The 19,472-nt window shown below is 33.7% G+C and overlaps 2 protein-coding genes and 1 non-coding gene across 3 annotated transcripts in view; 1 reads left to right on the plus strand and 2 right to left on the minus strand.

The window, feature by feature from the left end:
- LOC113397686 (electron transfer flavoprotein beta subunit lysine methyltransferase-like) overlaps positions 1-8,197 on the plus strand; it is a 36,617-nt gene extending 28,420 nt beyond the window's left edge. Inside the window, exons 3-5 of the mRNA XM_026636107.2 lie at positions 5,284-5,414; positions 6,229-6,416; positions 8,038-8,197. Of these exons, the coding sequence (XP_026491892.2) occupies positions 5,284-5,414; positions 6,229-6,416; positions 8,038-8,187 (469 nt within the window). The 3' untranslated portion in view covers positions 8,188-8,197. The remainder of the gene's footprint in view (positions 1-5,283; positions 5,415-6,228; positions 6,417-8,037) is intronic.
- Trnaa-ugc (transfer RNA alanine (anticodon UGC)) lies at positions 5,904-5,975 on the minus strand. Its single transcript has one exon. It is a non-coding gene; the product is annotated as a tRNA-Ala (tRNA).
- A 464-nt stretch (positions 8,198-8,661) lies between the features above and the next one.
- The window catches only part of Tmhs (Tetraspan membrane protein in hair cell stereocilia), a 32,394-nt gene continuing 21,583 nt past the window's right edge, over positions 8,662-19,472 (minus strand). The window contains exons 2-4 of the mRNA XM_026636106.2: positions 12,452-12,550; positions 11,871-12,017; positions 8,662-9,126 (exon numbers count right to left, since the gene is read on the minus strand). Of these exons, the coding sequence (XP_026491891.2) occupies positions 8,945-9,126; positions 11,871-12,017; positions 12,452-12,550 (428 nt within the window). The 3' untranslated portion in view covers positions 8,662-8,944. The remainder of the gene's footprint in view (positions 9,127-11,870; positions 12,018-12,451; positions 12,551-19,472) is intronic.

Here is a 19,472-nt window from a genome sequence, read left to right on the forward strand (position 1 = left end):
AATGTATTTAAAAATACGGACTTACACAATTTTGAGCTAGATTACAATCCCAAGCATACAACACCAACAACAATATCATATTATATCATTATCTAAATAACATTGAATATTTATTACTATAAAACTATATACATATAGGTACTTACAATACATTCATCCATTTAAATTATTTGACTAAGAAAATAAATAAAATTCAAACAATAGAATTTTATTTATTTATTTATTTAAGCCTCATTTATTTCTTAGTATAATAATAGTAATAAGAGATTTTTTTTTGTATAAATCTAATTTTAACACGATTAAGATTAAGATTAAGATGAATTTCTCGACGAGTATAGGCCTCCTCCATCTCTCTCCATTTTTTTCTGTCTTGAGCTATTCTCATCCAGTCTTTGTTTAAGAATTTTAAAAGTTCGTCTTACCATCTTTCAAGGGGGCGACCTCTTTTCCTTTTTCCGGGAGGGCCAGCCCATGCAGTGATTTTTACAAACAATAGAATTATCGAAGTAAAATTGAATTCAGAAATACAGAAACATCTATTAATCATTAAGCATCAACAGTCAATATTTCGATAGAATGAAATTACGTACATATTAGTCTGTATGTGTATGTTTCGAAGCTGATGAGATGTACGCGCTGTAGTCTGATTTGAATAGGTTTTTTTTTGTATTAGATAGTCCGTTCGTTGTGCAATGAACTGATTAAATTAGCCAATCAATGAACCTAGCAACTTTACAAAACGGTGCAGATCAACTAGTGGCCTGAATAAGAATAGACGCTCCTGATAATAAAGTTACTTATCAAAAATTTCGAAACTCGGCGGCACAGCTTGTAAGTGACCCACTGCTGGGCAGTCGAGCTTATGTATACGGAACTTCATGCGGAATATGTGGGTTGACGTGACGTTTTGCTAAAATAGGTAAATCACAAATTCAAGTTATGAAAATTATAGTTAAGATTACTTCGGAGACAGATTGACTCGTATTATTATTATTGTTGATTAATTGTGAGCTGTCTGACGAGGTTAATAAACTTTATACTCGGAGATAAATAGAGATTATATGACGTCATCAAAACAAGTCTGCGATTTCCTGCAGACGAAGTAGTGAATAGTCGTTTGTTTCGAGTGCTAGGGTGAAGAGAGCGTTTCTGAGAATTGTGACCGAGTGTGACTCACCTCGTAGCTCGGTCCCGAAGTTTTCCGACTTTCCACGAGATACCTACATACGTACATAGTTAAGTAAACGTTTTGGGCTCGCGCTCGTATCTAAGCGTGGAATATGTAACAAAATGACTAACCGAATTGGTTAGTCATTTGGAAGCATTTTATTTATTTTGTAGTTAAATAAGTTTAATTAAATTATCTCTACTGTATGCTTAGATCTTTTAAACTTTTTCGTTAGTTAACAGAGTGATTAAAGAGAACGATTTATATGTGCATATCTTCGTAGAAAAAAAACCACGATACTCAAATTTTCTAACCGGAAAAAACAAGAAATTTTATTTTTATTTTTGTTGTTCAACTAAGTCTAGACTTTTGTCTAGATATAGTCTAGACCGAGACGGGTAGCTAGTATTTATATAACTATTAAGTTCATAAGAATATAATATAAAGTTCATATTACTATACGGACAGGATTTATTTTAAATTTTTAATTCATTTAATTGTATAATATTGATGTGAAGATTAACCTTGTACCTACTAAGTTTATTGACGGTTGTTCTCGATATAACCTATACGTCGAAGCAGTGCTAGCTCTACATTGAATATAATGCTTTAAACTCGATGGATCAGTAGCTAGAATACGTATATTTTAACCGAAGCAATTGTTTAAAATTATTGGTATCGTTTATAATTCTGAAAACATCGAAAGGAAACCAATATGTATCCTACCATTGTGAAACATTTATAGGCTTTTCATTTCTCTAAGTATACCTTGACATTTGATTAATGGTTTAGTAATCGGCTATAACCTACACACACAGTCACACACACAAACACACTCACGCGGGCACGCATGCACGCACATCATAAAAAATGTAGTTAAAAGAAAACTTATTATTAAATTGTTAAATATGATACCAACAACAGTAACGCAACAAAGTTATAAACTTTGCCTCCAAGTGTTTTGGTAAAAGCAAGTTGAGTTTTCCTAAGCCTGTGTTCGCTGTTGGTAAGAAACAATACTTTTTAAAGGAATGGCTGTAATATAAAATATTGTACAACATAACACACGCTAGCGTAGCTATCAAAAGGAGAACCCTAGGGTCAGAATAAAGCGGTTCTGGTAAATATGAACGCGCGTGGGACATTTTACTCTTCAGCATAAATAATTATAATAAAATAATGTACTTATTGTGTTAAGACTCAAAGCCACCGCAGAAAAACCTGAAGCAAACAAGCGACTAAAATGTTCATCCCTTATTCCACGTTCTCTGTCCCAATCGCAGTTGAAACACTTGAACCTTCATTATAGCATCTCACCTTATTACCTTCAGTGGAAGGATAGGAGGGCTGATGAATAGAACCTAAACACCGATTTGCAAGATTTTATATTAAATAATGACGAACTTCAACCAGTATCCAATGTGTGTAAACACTTATGTGATAAATTTTCAAAAAATCTTAAGCACCTTTAAGTCATTAACGGAAGCCTAAACCCGATATTCATATTAGCTACATCAGACATAAACCCTTGCGAAATTAATATTGAAAAATCCTCTCTTAGTCCTCAATTATAAAGAATTCCTGTGTAGGTATAATTTTACCCCGATAGACCTAACGGTGTCAATCAATGAAATTAAAAAAAAAAAAAACTTTACACTGTAATATATTATCTCAATTGCAACGCCACGTTCAAAACTCCACGTGTCCTGCGTTGTGTTGGCGATTATGATGCAAACGTGGAAATCGTTACATATATTATGAATTATCTTTGTTTAAAGTTCTAATTGAATTAGGCCCTTATTTGTATTACGGTCTAAACTTCTAATAATATTATATATACATAAGAATTTGTCTATCGGTACTATCTTAGTATTTTTCAGGGGAAGTCAGTTCGATGATGTTGATTTCACGAATCGTCCACTTATACTATTTATCACAAATCACCTAACTCCTAAGCCTTAGTGATCTTCAGTCTTTGCACTAATACGTTATTGTCAAGGAGCTGGATAGCCTCAAAGTTCAAGTAGGTAATAATTACGTCTCGTTTCGATTTCATGAGCTTCGGAATATTTTTTCACTTCTTTGTCAATAAAATCAATTGCATTGGTCCAGGTGCCGTTGGCTATTGACCTTTCTGGTTCACCAGGATGTGTTTATCATATAATAATAAAATAGGCTCAGTTTGAAATAAATTAACGAAGCCAATCTTTCTGTTCGAGGCAAACATTTCAAGGTCAAATTTTAGGTAACGTTTCTGTATGTACTATATATTTGTTATTAAATTTCACTTTAGTTACCTGCGGGGCTATTCAATAACTCGTTTTATATGTCACTCTTGAAATGTTGAAACATGTGTATCGCATACCAATTTTGACATTTCAAGATCGTTTTCTGCTGCGAGTTTCGAGTTTCGAGTTTCGTCTAGCAGAATAGCTCTACTTTTTTATTTGCATTGTATTTAACTGCACCACCTGCCTCGATGGTTTTACAAATCTCTCTCAGATTCAGCTTTCTTTATTTTTGTTTGTGATGTAAAATAAAGTATATTTCATTCTTTACTACACTATGTTGCTTCGATCAGGGTTAAAAATATCATTAATAATAGCCGATACATATTTAAATTCACCTAACGGGGAAGTAAACACTGTTAGCGATTTATTTCCTCTTTCGTCGTAAGGCCTATGAACACAACCAGCTTTATGCTAGCCCTTCTAATGTCACCCCCACCTCACCCCTCATCTCAGATAATGTATGTATAATAATCATATTAATTCAATTAATTGGGTAATATGTAGCGGGTATTTTTTTAAATGGGCCGTCATCGTGTGCTGCTTGTTGGTGAATGCACATGAGCCTTACTAAAACGAATTTAAAAAAATGCTATTTTAGATTCAAGTTTATAAATATTTTAACTATAAGTTTGTCATTTAGTTTTCCGTATAGATTAAAAATAACTTGTCCTGTGAATAAAAACGAACTCATGGTTACCGTACTTCCACGTAAAAAATGCCACGTCGAACATAACTAAATGGAATATGTCGCAATAAAATAATACTTAATATTCATGGACATAATATTATTAATTCATGTGCAATAGAAAGATTAACGGATTCTACGGTACTCAGAATATGATATGTAACTTATTTTCATTTATATAAAACTTTTATTGGCAGTAGTTTTAGGTCATTGTTACCATAAAAACGGACTGTCATCCGAATTAAACCAAAAAGTAATATTTCCGCCGGAGAAGGGTACGTGGGTCGAATTTAATTTGCAAGAATTACATTGGTTGATTTTTTTTTGGAATAGCACTTAAAATACTAAATAAACGTCTGTGATATTTGTCCGAACTTTGTAAGATATTTTATTAAAATTTTAACCTGTCCAAAATTGAGATTAACATCTCAATACAGATTTTTCTCTTAACTTCGGAAGCGAGGCCGCCTAGCTATTTTGTTAATGTAATATGTATTACTTACCTTCTGTAAAAGGTGTATTCACCAAAAATAAGCGAAAAAACATCGAGTCTTGTTTACCAGTATCTGTATAAATTATATATCGTTAGATATTAATGTAAATTTTTAATTATGAAAGTTCTTTTTATGAAGAGACCTGTTCATAGATTCATAAATTCAAATTGTAAAAAATACATTAATAAAAAAGCATATTATTAAATAAAAGATTATATAGATGATAAAAAGCGTAGAGCTAATACTTACTTTTTGACTTCCAGGCAGGATATATTATATATGTACATAACATTTTAGCATTAGCATTAGCAGCACGAGATGAATTATAAACACAAATTAAGCACATAAAAATGCAGTGGTATCTGCCTGGGTTTGAACCCGAAATAATCGGTTAAGATGCACGCGTTCTAACCACTATGCCATCTCGGCTCACATGTACATAGACTGTATTTAAAATGTTGGAAAAGAGTAAATACTAAGTTTCTTGCCGGTTCTTCTCGGTAGAATCTACATTCCGAACCGGTAGTAGCTTCACTTAATATAATTTGTAAAATGATGATTCAAGAGAGTCTACTCGAATAAAGTATATTTTGATTTAGATTTTTTGATACATTATATTTTTCATATTTCATCTTTTACATACAGATACATCTTAGATAATCCAGGTGCTGTAACCGGTCGTCGGGTTTTAGACATCGGCTGTGGGTGCGGCGCGGGCGCCATCGTTGCCGCCAGGATGAAGGCTAAGCAAGTCGTTGCGAATGACATTGATACTTGTAAGTCTTAAAATAATTCTATTTAGCAATTTCCAAACTATACGAGAAATGTGTTCTTAAGGTATATTTTTATTAATTTCTTAATTTTGACGAAAGGCAACTTAATGTCCTAAATTCTAATTCTACAAACATCAAACATCGTGACTCATTATCTTAAGGATTTTCGCATAACATGTAGAGATCTATTCCCTCACAAAGGTGCGCCATTCCACCATTTCCACCTTATATAATATCTCTATTTCGTATGAAATAATTGTATATAGTTATGTACTATATGTACGTGCTGCTAAAATACGTAAAAAAATATGTACAATCTTACATAAAAATAACTTGAACGTTATGTAGCGTATGAATTGTCAATAGGTAGTTTTTATATAAAATTAAAATATTTGAAATTAAAAACATACATATTATTTTTTTAATTTTAATGTTAATAAAAATTGTGGTGGATAAAATAGTATATTTAAATGAGAAAAAAAAATAAAAGGTTGGAGATGCCGGGGATCGAACCCGGGGCCTTTCACATGCAAAGCGAACGCTCTACCACTGAGCTACATCCCCTGTTGATGTATCATGTCGAAATTGTTATTCACATGTCAATTGATTTGTAACAGACAAAATTGGACAATATTATTGAAATATACATCTTTACTTCAAAGTGGTTACATGAATCAAAATTATTTATGAAAAAATCTTAAATCATTATTTCTTAACCATTAATTTATAAATACAACAAATAACACATAAAAAAATGTTAATGAGAATTAATAAATAACACATAAATATATTTTTTTTTTTTACATCAATTTCACAGATGCAGTAATCGCTACGGAATTAAATGCAGAAATGAATAACGTTCACCTAGACACAGACACAAATAACTTTATAGGATCCAGTTGTAAGGACTTTGATGTAATTTTGATCGGAGATATGTTTTACGACGAGGAATTTGGAAACTCGCTATTTATTTGGTTAAATAGATTAACCAAAGACAATAAGACGGTGAGTTGATAATGCTTTTGTTTTTAAGTCATATTTGGTGATCGAGACATGGGCCACCTGATGGTAAGTGGTCACACCACCGCCCATAGACAATGGCGCTGTAACACATCGCCAATGCGCCACCACTCTTGGGAACAACTCACTCACCTTCAAACCGGAGCACAACAATACTGAATACTGTTGATAGGCGGCAGAATATTTATTTATTTTTATTTTTATTTATTTAACTCTTTATTGCACACCAAATATACATAAAGAAACAAAGTATATTTTCTTTAAAACAAAATTGGCCAAGCAAAAGGCGGTCTTATGGCTTATAAGCCATTTCTTCCAGACAACCTTTGGGTTAGAAGAATAATGTGTATGGAAGACGGCAATATGGTGGTGCAGTAAAAACTTACATTATGAAATAATAACGAATACAACTCAATAAATATAGCAAATACATAAATACAAAAAATACTAATAAATAAAATATAAAGCAAATTATAGATATTTATAAATAAATCATATATACATACATATATCTATATAGTATATGTAATAATATATATATATATATATAATATTATTAATAAATATAATAGAAAGTATAAAAGGATATTAAATAACTGTATCTCAAATGTCATCATTATTAGTGTCCAAATAGAATTTCTTCAGAGAATTTTGAAATATTTGTAACGATTTAGATTGTCTTATGCTTAGGGGTAAGTTGTTCCAAAGTGTTATTGCCTGCACAGTGAAGGATATCTGAAGAATATCTGATTTTTTAAAATAAAAATAACAAACCTTTTTTTTGAAATAAAAATACTTCCATCTGTCCGCAAATCGTATGTCATTCGCGTTTTGTTCATTAATCTTGTAATCGTTAGCTCTTGTGTCACAGAGATCCGATGGAAGCGTCTAGACAGCAATGGTGCTGTAAGTGCGGAGGGAGGGTTAGTTCCCTAGTGACCTCAGCAGCGTGGGCCCTGTGATTTAGGGCTGTCGTATCGCGTTCTTAGTAAAGTATAAATATTTGAATATTGTCCCAAGTATCCTAGCTGTTGCAACTCATAAATCAGACTTTTTGAATAAATCCTTGCCGAGAACATGTCTAATTTTTCTTTTTTATGCATCTTAAATTTTCCTTGGTCTTGTGATACGGAGAAACGACTGCTAATCACGAGCTAATCACCCTCTGTTGAATGAATTGTTTACTTTTATTCATTTTGATTTACACATTTAAAAACATCCTTAAAATATTTATAATACTTATTAATTTTCTTGATGAAGGGAGATACAAATTGTCCTTTTTATAATTTAACTTTAGTATTCATAGAATGAATTTAAGTTAAACGGCCTTAACGCTTTTCTGTTACGATGCTCGTATGTATACGTTTAATATATTGGTCTCAGTTCTATTTACTTAGCAACGTAGCTCTACCAGCTCTACCAGCTCGCAAGGCCGTCCGGGTAGATACCACCCACTCAGTATACATTTTACAGTCCAAAAATACTTAGTATAGCTGTGTTCCGGTCTGAAGAATGCCAGTGTAACTACAGACAAAACTACATTTATAAAATATTCTAACCTATCTCAATTGACCATAAATGAATTGATGAGTTTAAATGGTTTTAGATACTGATTGGTGATCCAGGTCGTCACGGGCTGACGGAAAGCAGACGAAGCCGCATGACGCTACTAGCTAAATACGATCTACCAAAAGAAACTCGCGAGGAGAACCATGGATACACTGAAACGTCGATTTGGAAATTGAATAAAATTTGATGTCTGCAAATATCTGATATCTTCATATTAGACTATTTGTACGAACAATCTCAGTTTTCTCATTGTTTGCTTTAATTCTAACATTTATAAATCAGGTAGGCAGGGCCGGATCTACCATATGGCTTTTTGGGCTCCAGCCCAGGGCCCCGTGGATTCAAGGGGGCCCCAGCTAAGTCAAGTCAAAGTCAAAAATAGACGATAATGCGAAAGAATCCATAACTTTATTAAATTAAAAAGATCGTATGGTACCAGCCCTGCGAGTCCTGCAATTAATCAAACCCATTCAATTAATTTAATTCAAGTCTAAGTTCAGATGTGTCCTAGGTGGGCCCCTAAGTTGTGTTAGGCCCGGCAGGTAGGTTATTACCGACTAAACCTAATATACTTAATAAATAAAACTAAACAGAATACGCTATATATAATATATTCATGAATACGATGGGAATGACTACCAGTAAAATAAAGACACTCCAGTAAGATAAACTGTACTTTATTAAATATTTTCTATCAAAATTTAATAAATTCAAGGCACAAGTAACGTCGTTGTACATCTGTAGTTCTATCTTATCTTAAACAACTAAATACTTCTATTTCGCGAGAAAATCAATAATCTATTTACATCACATAATAATATATTACAATTTAAATATCATTCACTTTAAGGTACTTAGAACGAATATCTTAAAAATACAGTTAGAAGTTTGTAAACATATAATATTTGATCAATGACGTCGTATGTCGGTGAGGTCAGCTGCGGTCAGAGCGGGTAGTGGTGCGCGTGCTTGGAGCGCGCCGTGCGGCCGGAGTAGTGCGAGTAGGCGTCGAGGTCGAGCGGCGCGTGCGGGTGCATGAGCAGCACGGGCTGCAGCGCCAGCGACTTGCGCGAGCCCGACGCCGACACCGACGGCGCGTCCGTCACGTACGCGTTGTTCACTTCGCCTGGAATGTCACGGACACGTTTAGTTTCAGCGATATGTGCCTTCGCCTTCGCCTTCGCCTTGATGCCGGTTGCTTTTGATACGATTATGTTAAATTACGTCTCAAAGGTGCTATTAAAAAGCATACTTAAATGAAGTATATTTTGATTTTAGTTTCTTTAATATGCGTTGGGTCGAATGGAGGGAATTTTCAGTTCTCTTGAATTAGTATTTGTATAAAATCCTTTGTACCTCTGAATATAAAACAAAAGGCGTCGTACGTAGATTGGACATATAGACATATTATTTTAATGTTCGTTATGCCAATTACGATTAAGGTGGCGACCATATGCATGTATAGAACAGATATATAATTAGTTTTATGATATGTTGCAATATAATTATTTTATTCTGATGTTGTTTTTGAGAATATTGCGTTTAAGTGCCATCTATCGGCAATTATTTGAACTAATATATTCCCATGTCGAGATAACAATCTGTATATTGTAAAACAATCTTTATTCTTTTCACCATAGCGATCTTTATAAAAATAAAACGCTTCATAATATTATATTCTCATGGTAAAAGAAAACGCTTCATAATATTATATTCTCATGGTAAAACTAAAGAACAACAAAAAGAACGCGCGTAAACTGATCCTTTGTGGTGTAATCGTATTCGACACCAAACACTGAGGTAATTTTATTTCGATTTGTTTTGGAGTTTATCACAGGGTAATAAAGTTTAAAATGCAATAAACTCTCGCGGTAATGCAAAATACTAGCGGTCAAGAGATGACGGTCTTGACACAATTCGTACGTAGCTTTTTCTTCGAATGCACTGACTTGCATTCTAATGTCCTTTATTTATCTTTAACACCTGCTTTACGCTTTAGTAACGCGTTACGAATACGTGTTGTCTCTTTACAAGCGCAGTAATTGTTCATGTATTTAAATACATATATATTTTATTGTACTAGTTATAGTTAGGTATTGGGACCGTTATTCGTAATAAAATATTTATTATTTATTTGAATTTCTTGGGGACCCTTCCTTATTAAGATCTAAGTGGTACCTCATACTCAAAATGCCTGTGCAAGAAACAAAATTTCTAAACAACTCGTTTACTGTACAGGCCATAAAGTTAAGGCCTTCCAATAAAAATAAAAAAATACCTGAATAATAATTTAGACGATTTAAATTAATTTCCTCTTATTGTAACATTTTATTATCTTGATCTTAAAATATTTATTACTGTATAACAGATATATGTCTTAAGTACATGTATTAGCCTGTAAATATTAGTATGTAAGTTTATGGCCTACCCAGACGTTTTTAAAGAAATCTCTCTCAGATTGGGTTGTCTGGAAGAGATGGCTTATTAGCCATAAGTCCGTTCGCTGTACAACACATCAAATATGTTTTTATTTTTAGTATCATTTCATATTTTTGTGTTAATCCTAAGATTTCTGTATTTTGTTTGTGGCGTACAATAAAGTATATTAACAAAATATTTAAAAATAAACTGAAACTACCTAAAGACTACTAACTAAAAAACACATAAGTACATTGTATTAAATAACGCCAAGGTAACTGATCTTCTATAAGCGGTACAGCTGGTATTATAAATTACATGGAAATAAAGGCCCCACGGCCACTGCGATACCCCGTTTAGCCGACAGGTTCGTAGACACCTCTATGCTAATCAGTTGTCCGAATACTATTTACCTAGAGGTAACATATACATGCTACTAGTTGTTGCCCGCGGTTTCGTTCGCGTTGGAGGGTATTAGGCGTAAAAAGTAGATTACATGAAATTCGGTTGTTTGCTTGGCCTTGAAAGAGCAACAGACAGACAGAGTTACTAGGAAAAGAATCTACAACCCTATTTTCAAACTATGATTCCATCATTGTTCATCATCACAGAATATTCATTTGGGCTCGTATGAATAATAATTTTACAAAATAAAATCAAAAATGTTAAGACTCTGTGTGAAGGAAGAACCACCGAAAAAACAGTTGTTACACAAAAAATACAAAGTTGAATAAATTACACGCGACCAAATGAATGTGTTCACGAGATCCAATCACGCAAGTAGACGTTACCTATGAGATTATTTTCATGACCAATTAACTACTCGACGGCAGCTTAAGATTATTAAAACAAAACCCTAGGCCTATAATTTACCATGTCGGGGGCCCTATTCTAATTCGGGGCCTATCCCTTTCTAGCTTCCTAAATATTTTTCTACTACAACGAAATTTTACTCATAATTACGGTGTTTTGTTCTAGATACATATATGACATTAAAATAACAGTTACCTACTCTGTTAGGTGGCAAAATATTAGCCGTGGGTAGTACCCGAGTTAGTACTGACTATTGATAGAAAATGACACACTCGAATACACAACATCTTATCAATTACAATTACAAAATATCACATAAAATTCGATAATTGGATTAAGGGGAGGCTATTTTCCAGTCTGATTGTCTCACGAGACGCGACACGCTCTGTAGTGATGATGAGTGTGTAGTATATGCAAAACCGTTTGATTAAATAATTATTTTTGCCTTATTACGATACAGCTGCTATGTATTCAAGTGAGATAATTAACCATTTCAATAAAAAAAATATACATCACTCATATTTAATGTTTGTTTTTATAGCACTGGTGCCAGGGCTCCCTGCGAGGCTTAACTTAAAGTATGAATATGTTATGCCTTGACACAAGTAATAAACTGACACGTATGTGTCCCGTATGTACCTTTATATAGGGAAGACGTGGGATAAGCTGTGTCTGGCTGTAACTTCACGTGTCGAGTCGCCAGTATGAAGGCGAGCGCTGCGAGTACGACGCCGTCGAGACAGCCGATCACGGCCAGCAGGTAGGCCCAGCGGACGTGACAGCGACCTGGGAAATCACCATAGAATCTTTGTCAGTATAATTAATACGAAATTTTATTTAAATCTACTATATACTAGAAGTGTGTGCAGGCTAAAGAAAATATCGAAAGAAGACAACAGAGAAGCTCGAAAGAAGAATATAATTTTCTAGATCATGTGACACCCTCTGATCTTTTATTAGAGGCCTACGTTTAGCAGAAGATTTTAAGCATGTATTTACTATAGAGTCATAGAGCTTATAATGAAAAAGTAAAGCAGTAAAAACGTGTAAAAAAAAAATAAGGCGAAAAGTACGTTATTATATTGACAAATTAGAACAAAAAATTAATTGTGATTTTGTTGTTATATCGTGGTATGTATTAAAAAATGTTGAATAAAATGACTGAACTAAAATCGAGCGACGCGTGGTAATCGAAGATACGAAATGTTTAACAATATTACCAATATTATACTGGTCTGCAGTTGGGCCGCACGTCTCCTGCACGGCCGTTTCGCTCCAACCGGCGGGGTACACCGCCACGCCTCCAATCATGCACAGAGCTGAAACAACATATTTACCAACATATGAATAAGGACACACTGACACCTGTGACTATTACACGGACGATGGTAGCGACGCTATCGGCAGATTCATCGGCCGAGCGGCGGGTGTTTCAGAAAAGACCATCCTAGAGCACAGCCTCAAGACATCTATACATAAACGCGACGTCAGAGTCGCCGAGGCTGTGCTCTCTCTGATCGAGCACGGAGCAGGGCCCGCTGGATTGCAGTAATTAGGATTAAAAAAAACTACTATATACAGTATTATTATATATTATTTATTATGGATTATTTATATATTATTTTAAATTGAAAAAAAAAATGTCAGTGTGGGCCACGTCTTCCAAGAAGACGATAAGGTCGAAGTCCAGCGAAGATCTGCTGATGTTCAGTAAAAATATAAAATAACGCCACAATTTATAAAAATAAAATGTAAAAAAGGCACGGGCAACTGTGAGCCCGTGGATGTTGTAAATTAAATAAAAAAACATATTAATAAGAATTATTGTTTCTACGTATATGTACATAAGAATGGCTATATTATATACAAACACTCTTGCATATAGACAAAGATAAGTTCAGTGAACGAATTATAACAAATCGTCGTTTAGTTTCAACAAATAAAAAAACTAATAGATATAAATTTCTATTTAAATTGTGGCATAAATATTAAATATTAAATATTTTCTATAGCGTCTATATATAATTGTAATTAATAAAATTTGTAATTTAAAATTCGTATGTCAATTTAAAAATATTTCATAATGAATTGTTTTAAAGTTACATTATATACCATGAACTACGTCTAGTAGCTTATAAGACTATAGACTCCTTAGTTTTAAATCCCGAGTCGAAATAATAATAAATATTTATGTGCTTAAGTCCAAATATTATCAGTTTAAAAAAAAACTTCTGAAAACAGATGTAGTAGTTCAAACCTGAGCCTCATTTCTCTCCGTCGCATCGGTTCTTGTGCACTAGTAAGTGCGAACAGATAAACTCACTCAATTATATCAATATACCGAATGTAAAGGTCGATGAACTTATAACAAAATTACAAAGAAAAGTGAAACTCTATCATTAGTTACGTAAAGGTACTAAGATGATATTTTACGCCAATTTCAAATGAAAGTCATACGAACGAATCGCTCGTCTACGCTCCTATAGACCGAGAGCAAGTTTCACCGACCTTGTATTGTGGAAGGGAAAATATTCGCCCTGAAATGAAAGTAAATAGAAGTTAATGAGTTAACGAAAAATTCTTATAGCGTTGAGAGGTGTACGTACGTCGTTGACTTGTTTGATAGGGAGTTACCGACAAAGCTCTGTTCAGTTCGTACCGTCCCGCACTGATATATTATGTAAAAGAATCGTATTTTTTTTTTATGAAAAATAAGCCGAAGGTTCTCTTGGTAATATTTCATTCAAAAAGAAGATTTCAATTAAAAAAAACTTGTGATAGACAGATTACGAGCAAAAAACGAACAATTACGTCTACTGTGTAAGTCTAACTATGTACATTGGTTACTTATTTTTATGACTTAATTTTTTATGTGAAACGGAGATGAATTAATGATTTACTAATTATACCTTTTAACATTTTCAGGGATAGGCTAGTGAACAGTACACTAATCTTCAGAGTTAAGCAATGTTGTCAGAGTTACGTTTTAAAGTTGAAATATTGAAGAGCGCTTATGTGCTTTCTAAAGCACGAAAATATAACACAAGTAATGAACTTTATGATCTGCAGTCGTACAAACTAGTCACTAGCCACTAGGCAGATAGACTCACTAGGCAATCAAGATAGTCAACACATTATATCTAATTACATTATCAAATATCCGTTCAAGTCACCAGCTTTATATCCTGGCATTTATCTTTATCACAATGCGCAGTATCTGGTAATTATTTAAGAACAATAAAGTTCAGTTCCCAGGTTTAGTTGATGTAAATGGTATTTGCAAAGGTCGTTTTTAATTTAATAATATTATGGATTTTACGCAGTACCTATAGCATACTGTAATTCAATCAGATGTAGATATTTAAACTTTAATATCACGAACAAACTGCATTTTGTTAATATGAAATTATATTATTAATTAAAAGAGCCACGCGAGCTCTTGATCAGAACTCTTTTAATTTTGAGCATAATTTGGTTTAAGTTTAAGTGATATTAACCATTTATCAAATCGCCGATGCGCCACCAAATTTAGCTCCGAGTGGGCTAGTGTAAGCCTTCAAACCATAACTTCAAAAGTAACTACATATTTCTGCTTGGCGGTAGAACACATGAGTTGGAGACAGCACCAGGTACATTTTAATTCAACCCTAATGTTTTAGATGGCATAGAACAGCATCTTACACATGCAGGTTTTCTTACTAAGTTGAATTAAAGTCCTAATTAAACCAGTTTTATTTTTAAACCGAAAAATATATATCTACGATTGAGGTTAAATTTGTTACCACTGGCCAGTAAACTCTTACCATTAACAATCAAATATATAATTTTTATTTTTCTACGACTTAGCTACCAATCAATTAAATGTCTAGATACTTTAAAATTTTTGCTCGATAAGTAAATAATGTAAGCCTTGCTGTCCTCTAGTGCGTAAAGAGGTCATGATTATCATTACCATATAGACTAGTAATTAAAATATTGTAATGAGAAATTAAAAAACAATTCACACAACATTTTCTCACAGAAATACGCAGAGCGTTAAAACGTCTTTATTACTCGGTGTTACTTCATTCCAACAAATCTTTGCTAATAGATACATTATGTTTTTTTTTTTTTGTTAATTAAATTAAGATGTCGAAAACATATCGCAAACTGACAACGGATTTCGTCTGTATTTTTGTTTCCACACTTATTGTTTCGTCTAATTTCCTAACTTATGTAAAAACACTATGATACATTCTTTAACCGAATGAAAAAATGACGACATCCGTGGTCGAGTAGCGTGTACACCAGTTTTCATGGGTAAGTCACTCCGAGGTCCCGGTTTCGATTCCCGATCGAGTCGATGTAGAAAAAGTTAATTAGTTTTCTATGTTGTCTTGGATCTGGGTGTTTGTGGTACCGTCGTTACTGCTGATTTTCCATAAAACAAGTGCTTTAGCTACTTACAGTGGGGTCAGAGTAATGTATGTGATGTTGTCCAATATTTATAATCTACCTTCAGCGTATAGTTTCACCCATCCTAAATCACCTAACATACTTTAATGTTACCAAAATTACATTAGGTCTAAATGTGTTATTACCTACTGATACACAACAGTGATTTGAATTAATTTACAATGTAATTACATATTATTATTTATTTATTTTATATAATACGTTTCGATATTGTTAGGTAGGTTTTATATAACGTTACTGACCACAGCATATAACGGTAGTCACGATTACGAATTAAAGAAAGAATAATTAATATCATAACCAGTGAAACTATAAATATAATTTTATACTAGCTGCTCGTGATTTCATTGCCACGGTTTTTAATTTTTGAAATCGATACAGCACAACAAAATTATGTAGGTTAACTCCGCTATTGTAGGATAATTGTAAATGTTTTGAATACATTATCACCCTCCTGCCCTTATCCCAATTTTATTTGGGGTCGGCGCAGCATGTCTTTTGCTTCCATACTTCTCTGTCTGTCGTCATCTCACAAGTAACATTTTTTCCAGTCAAATCGTCTTTCACACAATCCATCCATCGTTTATTTCGTCCCCTACCTTTATATCCATCCACGTCCATGTTCAAGACCTTCCTCACAACATGGTCCTCATTCCTCCGCAATAACGTGCCCATTTAATTGTTTTGAATACATTTTTGGAAAACCAGAATATATTTTTCTTAAGTATTAATGAGTCGTTTGTTAGTCAATAGTGAACATCACCCTAACAAGTAATTCTAAAAGTAAAATCGACTTCTTCATGGACCATGAATTCAATGTACCGACCACAAAAAAGCCCTTGTATCTGTAATTTCTGCAATAACAAATGAAAAAATAAGTTTATTTGTAATTGCACACACACTGCAAAGTGTTCTAGATCAACGATGAAAATAATAATATGTATAAATAAAAAACCAAATAAACGTAACCAAGAAAAACTAAATCGAAATGTTATAAATGATTTCTTGTTTTTGTATTGTTTTAGTTTAGGTATATATTTTGTTTTTGTTTTTTATTTTTATTATTATAGATGTAGATTTTATCATTGTCGACGGTCGTTTGCGCGAGCGATCCTATGGCGCCCACCGAAGAGACGGAGGGCATCCCTGATGATTCGACCTTATAATTTTCGTCAGTGAGTTCCATATAAGCTTCATTCGGCGGAATCGATCGCATGAAAAAAGTAGTCGATTTATTAATCTGCGTTATTTATATTTAGATATAGTCTTTTCAGAGTTGCTTACAAAATTGATATTAAATGTAAGACTTTTTTAATTCAAATTCAAGCATGTTCGTTCTACGTTACGGTGTGAGCGAGGGACTTTAGCGTGTACGTGTAGTATCCACTGATGGTCCTTATAAATACATAAGATGAAAATGCAGATGATCCGAATATAGAAACATAATAGGCAAGTACCGTACACCGAGCATCCGTCACGGCACTTATTACGTGACGTTACAATCAATTGAAATTACCCTAAAGCCGTTACTTCATAGATATTTAGAATTTACTTTCGTTTCCATCAAACCACGTAACGGTAGACGTGCGTGGAGAATTTAATCACTTTATTTCTGGTGAGTACCAGTTGTGATATAGCCTCGCCCGTTCATTTAATCACTTTTTTAAAATAGTATGAAACAAATCCGATTAAGTCTTACTTGCAATAATTGCATTTACAATTAGGTACCAAGATAATCTTTCAATATTCTATGTTATAATAGTACTTAATTATAAAATCCTGTACCTATTGTATCCTATATTATTAAATAAATATCAGACTTCTGAGTTGGTGGTAGGGTTAGTGCAAGCCCATCTGGGTAGTTACAACGCACTTATCACAAATACTACCACCAAACAGCAATACTTCGTTCCCAATATTGGTTGGAATATTGGAACCAATGTTTATGACCGACAGTGACTACTTACCATAAAAATACGTGGGAAGTATCGGCGAAAGAAACTCAGCAAAATTACGTAAATATATTTTATTCTGAAACAATCCACAGACAATCCTTTTATTCCCAAGTCGTCATTTATACTATATTTGTTTAGCTGACACCGGCTCCAATAAGTAAATAACCTCTAAACGAACTATCACTTAGCGCCTGTTAAAAGGTCACAAGTCTACCTTGATCTCTCACCTATTATAGTAATGAAACTATAGCGATCGAATGCACATACATCTGAAGATATCTATATAGACTAGTTGTTGCTTGCGGTTTCACTCGCGTTTAGGGGGTTGTTCGTAAGGTGTTAGGCATAAAAGCCACTACACCAAAGAAAATGAAACAAATATATATCTTTGAGTTTCAGTGCTACACAGATACGTTAAAGATGATTCGACCTTGTAATAATCGATCGTTTAACAAGCAATTTATCATTAGTTATAGTCTAAATTCGAGTAGGCGTAAAGTGTGTAGCAGCGTACCTAAGTGGCTGTTATTACTGTTATTAGTGGTAGTTTCTGCGACAGTGGTATGTGTGAGTTGTTTGGTTTGTCCGTCGAAAACAGTGATGCGATGCGATGACGTGTTTGGAGAAAGCCTTCATTAAAGGTCAATATTTGTTACGACGACACCGTCCTCTTTACTTCGTCTTTTTTTCACGGGTCTGATGTCCTAACTTACATGACATTTATTCGTAGACGTGGACACTGTCAGAAGTATAAACAAGTTCTTGCCGCGTATTGTGCCTTTATTTATAGATTTATTCTATCTAGCATGGCAACACAGAGTTCTGCTCTTTTTCAGTTCATCATCATCCTCCTCCTGCCCTTATTCCAATTTTACTTCTATACTTCTCTGTCGGACGTCATCTCACAAGTAACATTGTTTCTAACCATATCGTCTTTCACACAATCCATTCATCGTTTCTTTGGTCGTCCCCTACCTATATATCCATGCTCTTTTTAAGTTGATAATTAAAATGAACTAATGAGTGGTACACAGACGAGCACGTACTACTGTCTGTAAAATAATGTAACTCGAATAAAGTATCGAGTTCAGTGTATTTTATAACATAAAAAATCTTAGCACCAGTTGTGTTTGCACAGCTCAATCGATTGTGTCGAACTAGTTTAAAATTTATTTGCAAGAACTGATCGTATACGAAGTTAAATATCTCGTTAAAGACAGTATAAAAAAAAATAGATTTTAAAATCAGCGATATAAAGTATAGATTCAGCGAAACATTAATAATGTGTTAATACATATTATTATATGTTAAGACAGGCGAGTATTTGAAATACTTTCAACTAAACACAAAACTCGCACGAATGTACATGCCAATCGTTCTCGCTGATAACGACACGTCGTCACGTAGAGACATTTGTTACACTCCAATTTTACAGATTAAGACACTATACAATACACTTAGCGTGAACTACGTAACACAACTTTGTTGTTTAGTAACATGACAGTTCCTCTCGTTAGAATCCATATACTGAACCGTGGTTGCCTTAGTATTTTGTCCATCATGCGAATACTTGGTGGTACGATCTTGTGCAAGCCCGTGTAAGTCTACCACCCATCACATATTCTACCGCAATACAGGAATACTTAAAAGTGTTATTCCGGTTCGAACGGTAAGCCAGTGTTAAATTACGGGCACAAGGCACTCAACAGCTTCGTTTTAAAGGTTGGTACTACATATAATGATGTAAGGGATGGTGAATATTTTTAATGTCTGTAAACTTTACATAATATGCCCCGTGGGTGGTGCCAGTCTGTCTACAATCTTAAGGAAA

Source organism: Vanessa tameamea, chromosome 23, assembly GCF_037043105.1.
Source record: "Vanessa tameamea isolate UH-Manoa-2023 chromosome 23, ilVanTame1 primary haplotype, whole genome shotgun sequence".
NCBI lineage: Eukaryota > Metazoa > Arthropoda > Insecta > Lepidoptera > Nymphalidae > Vanessa > Vanessa tameamea.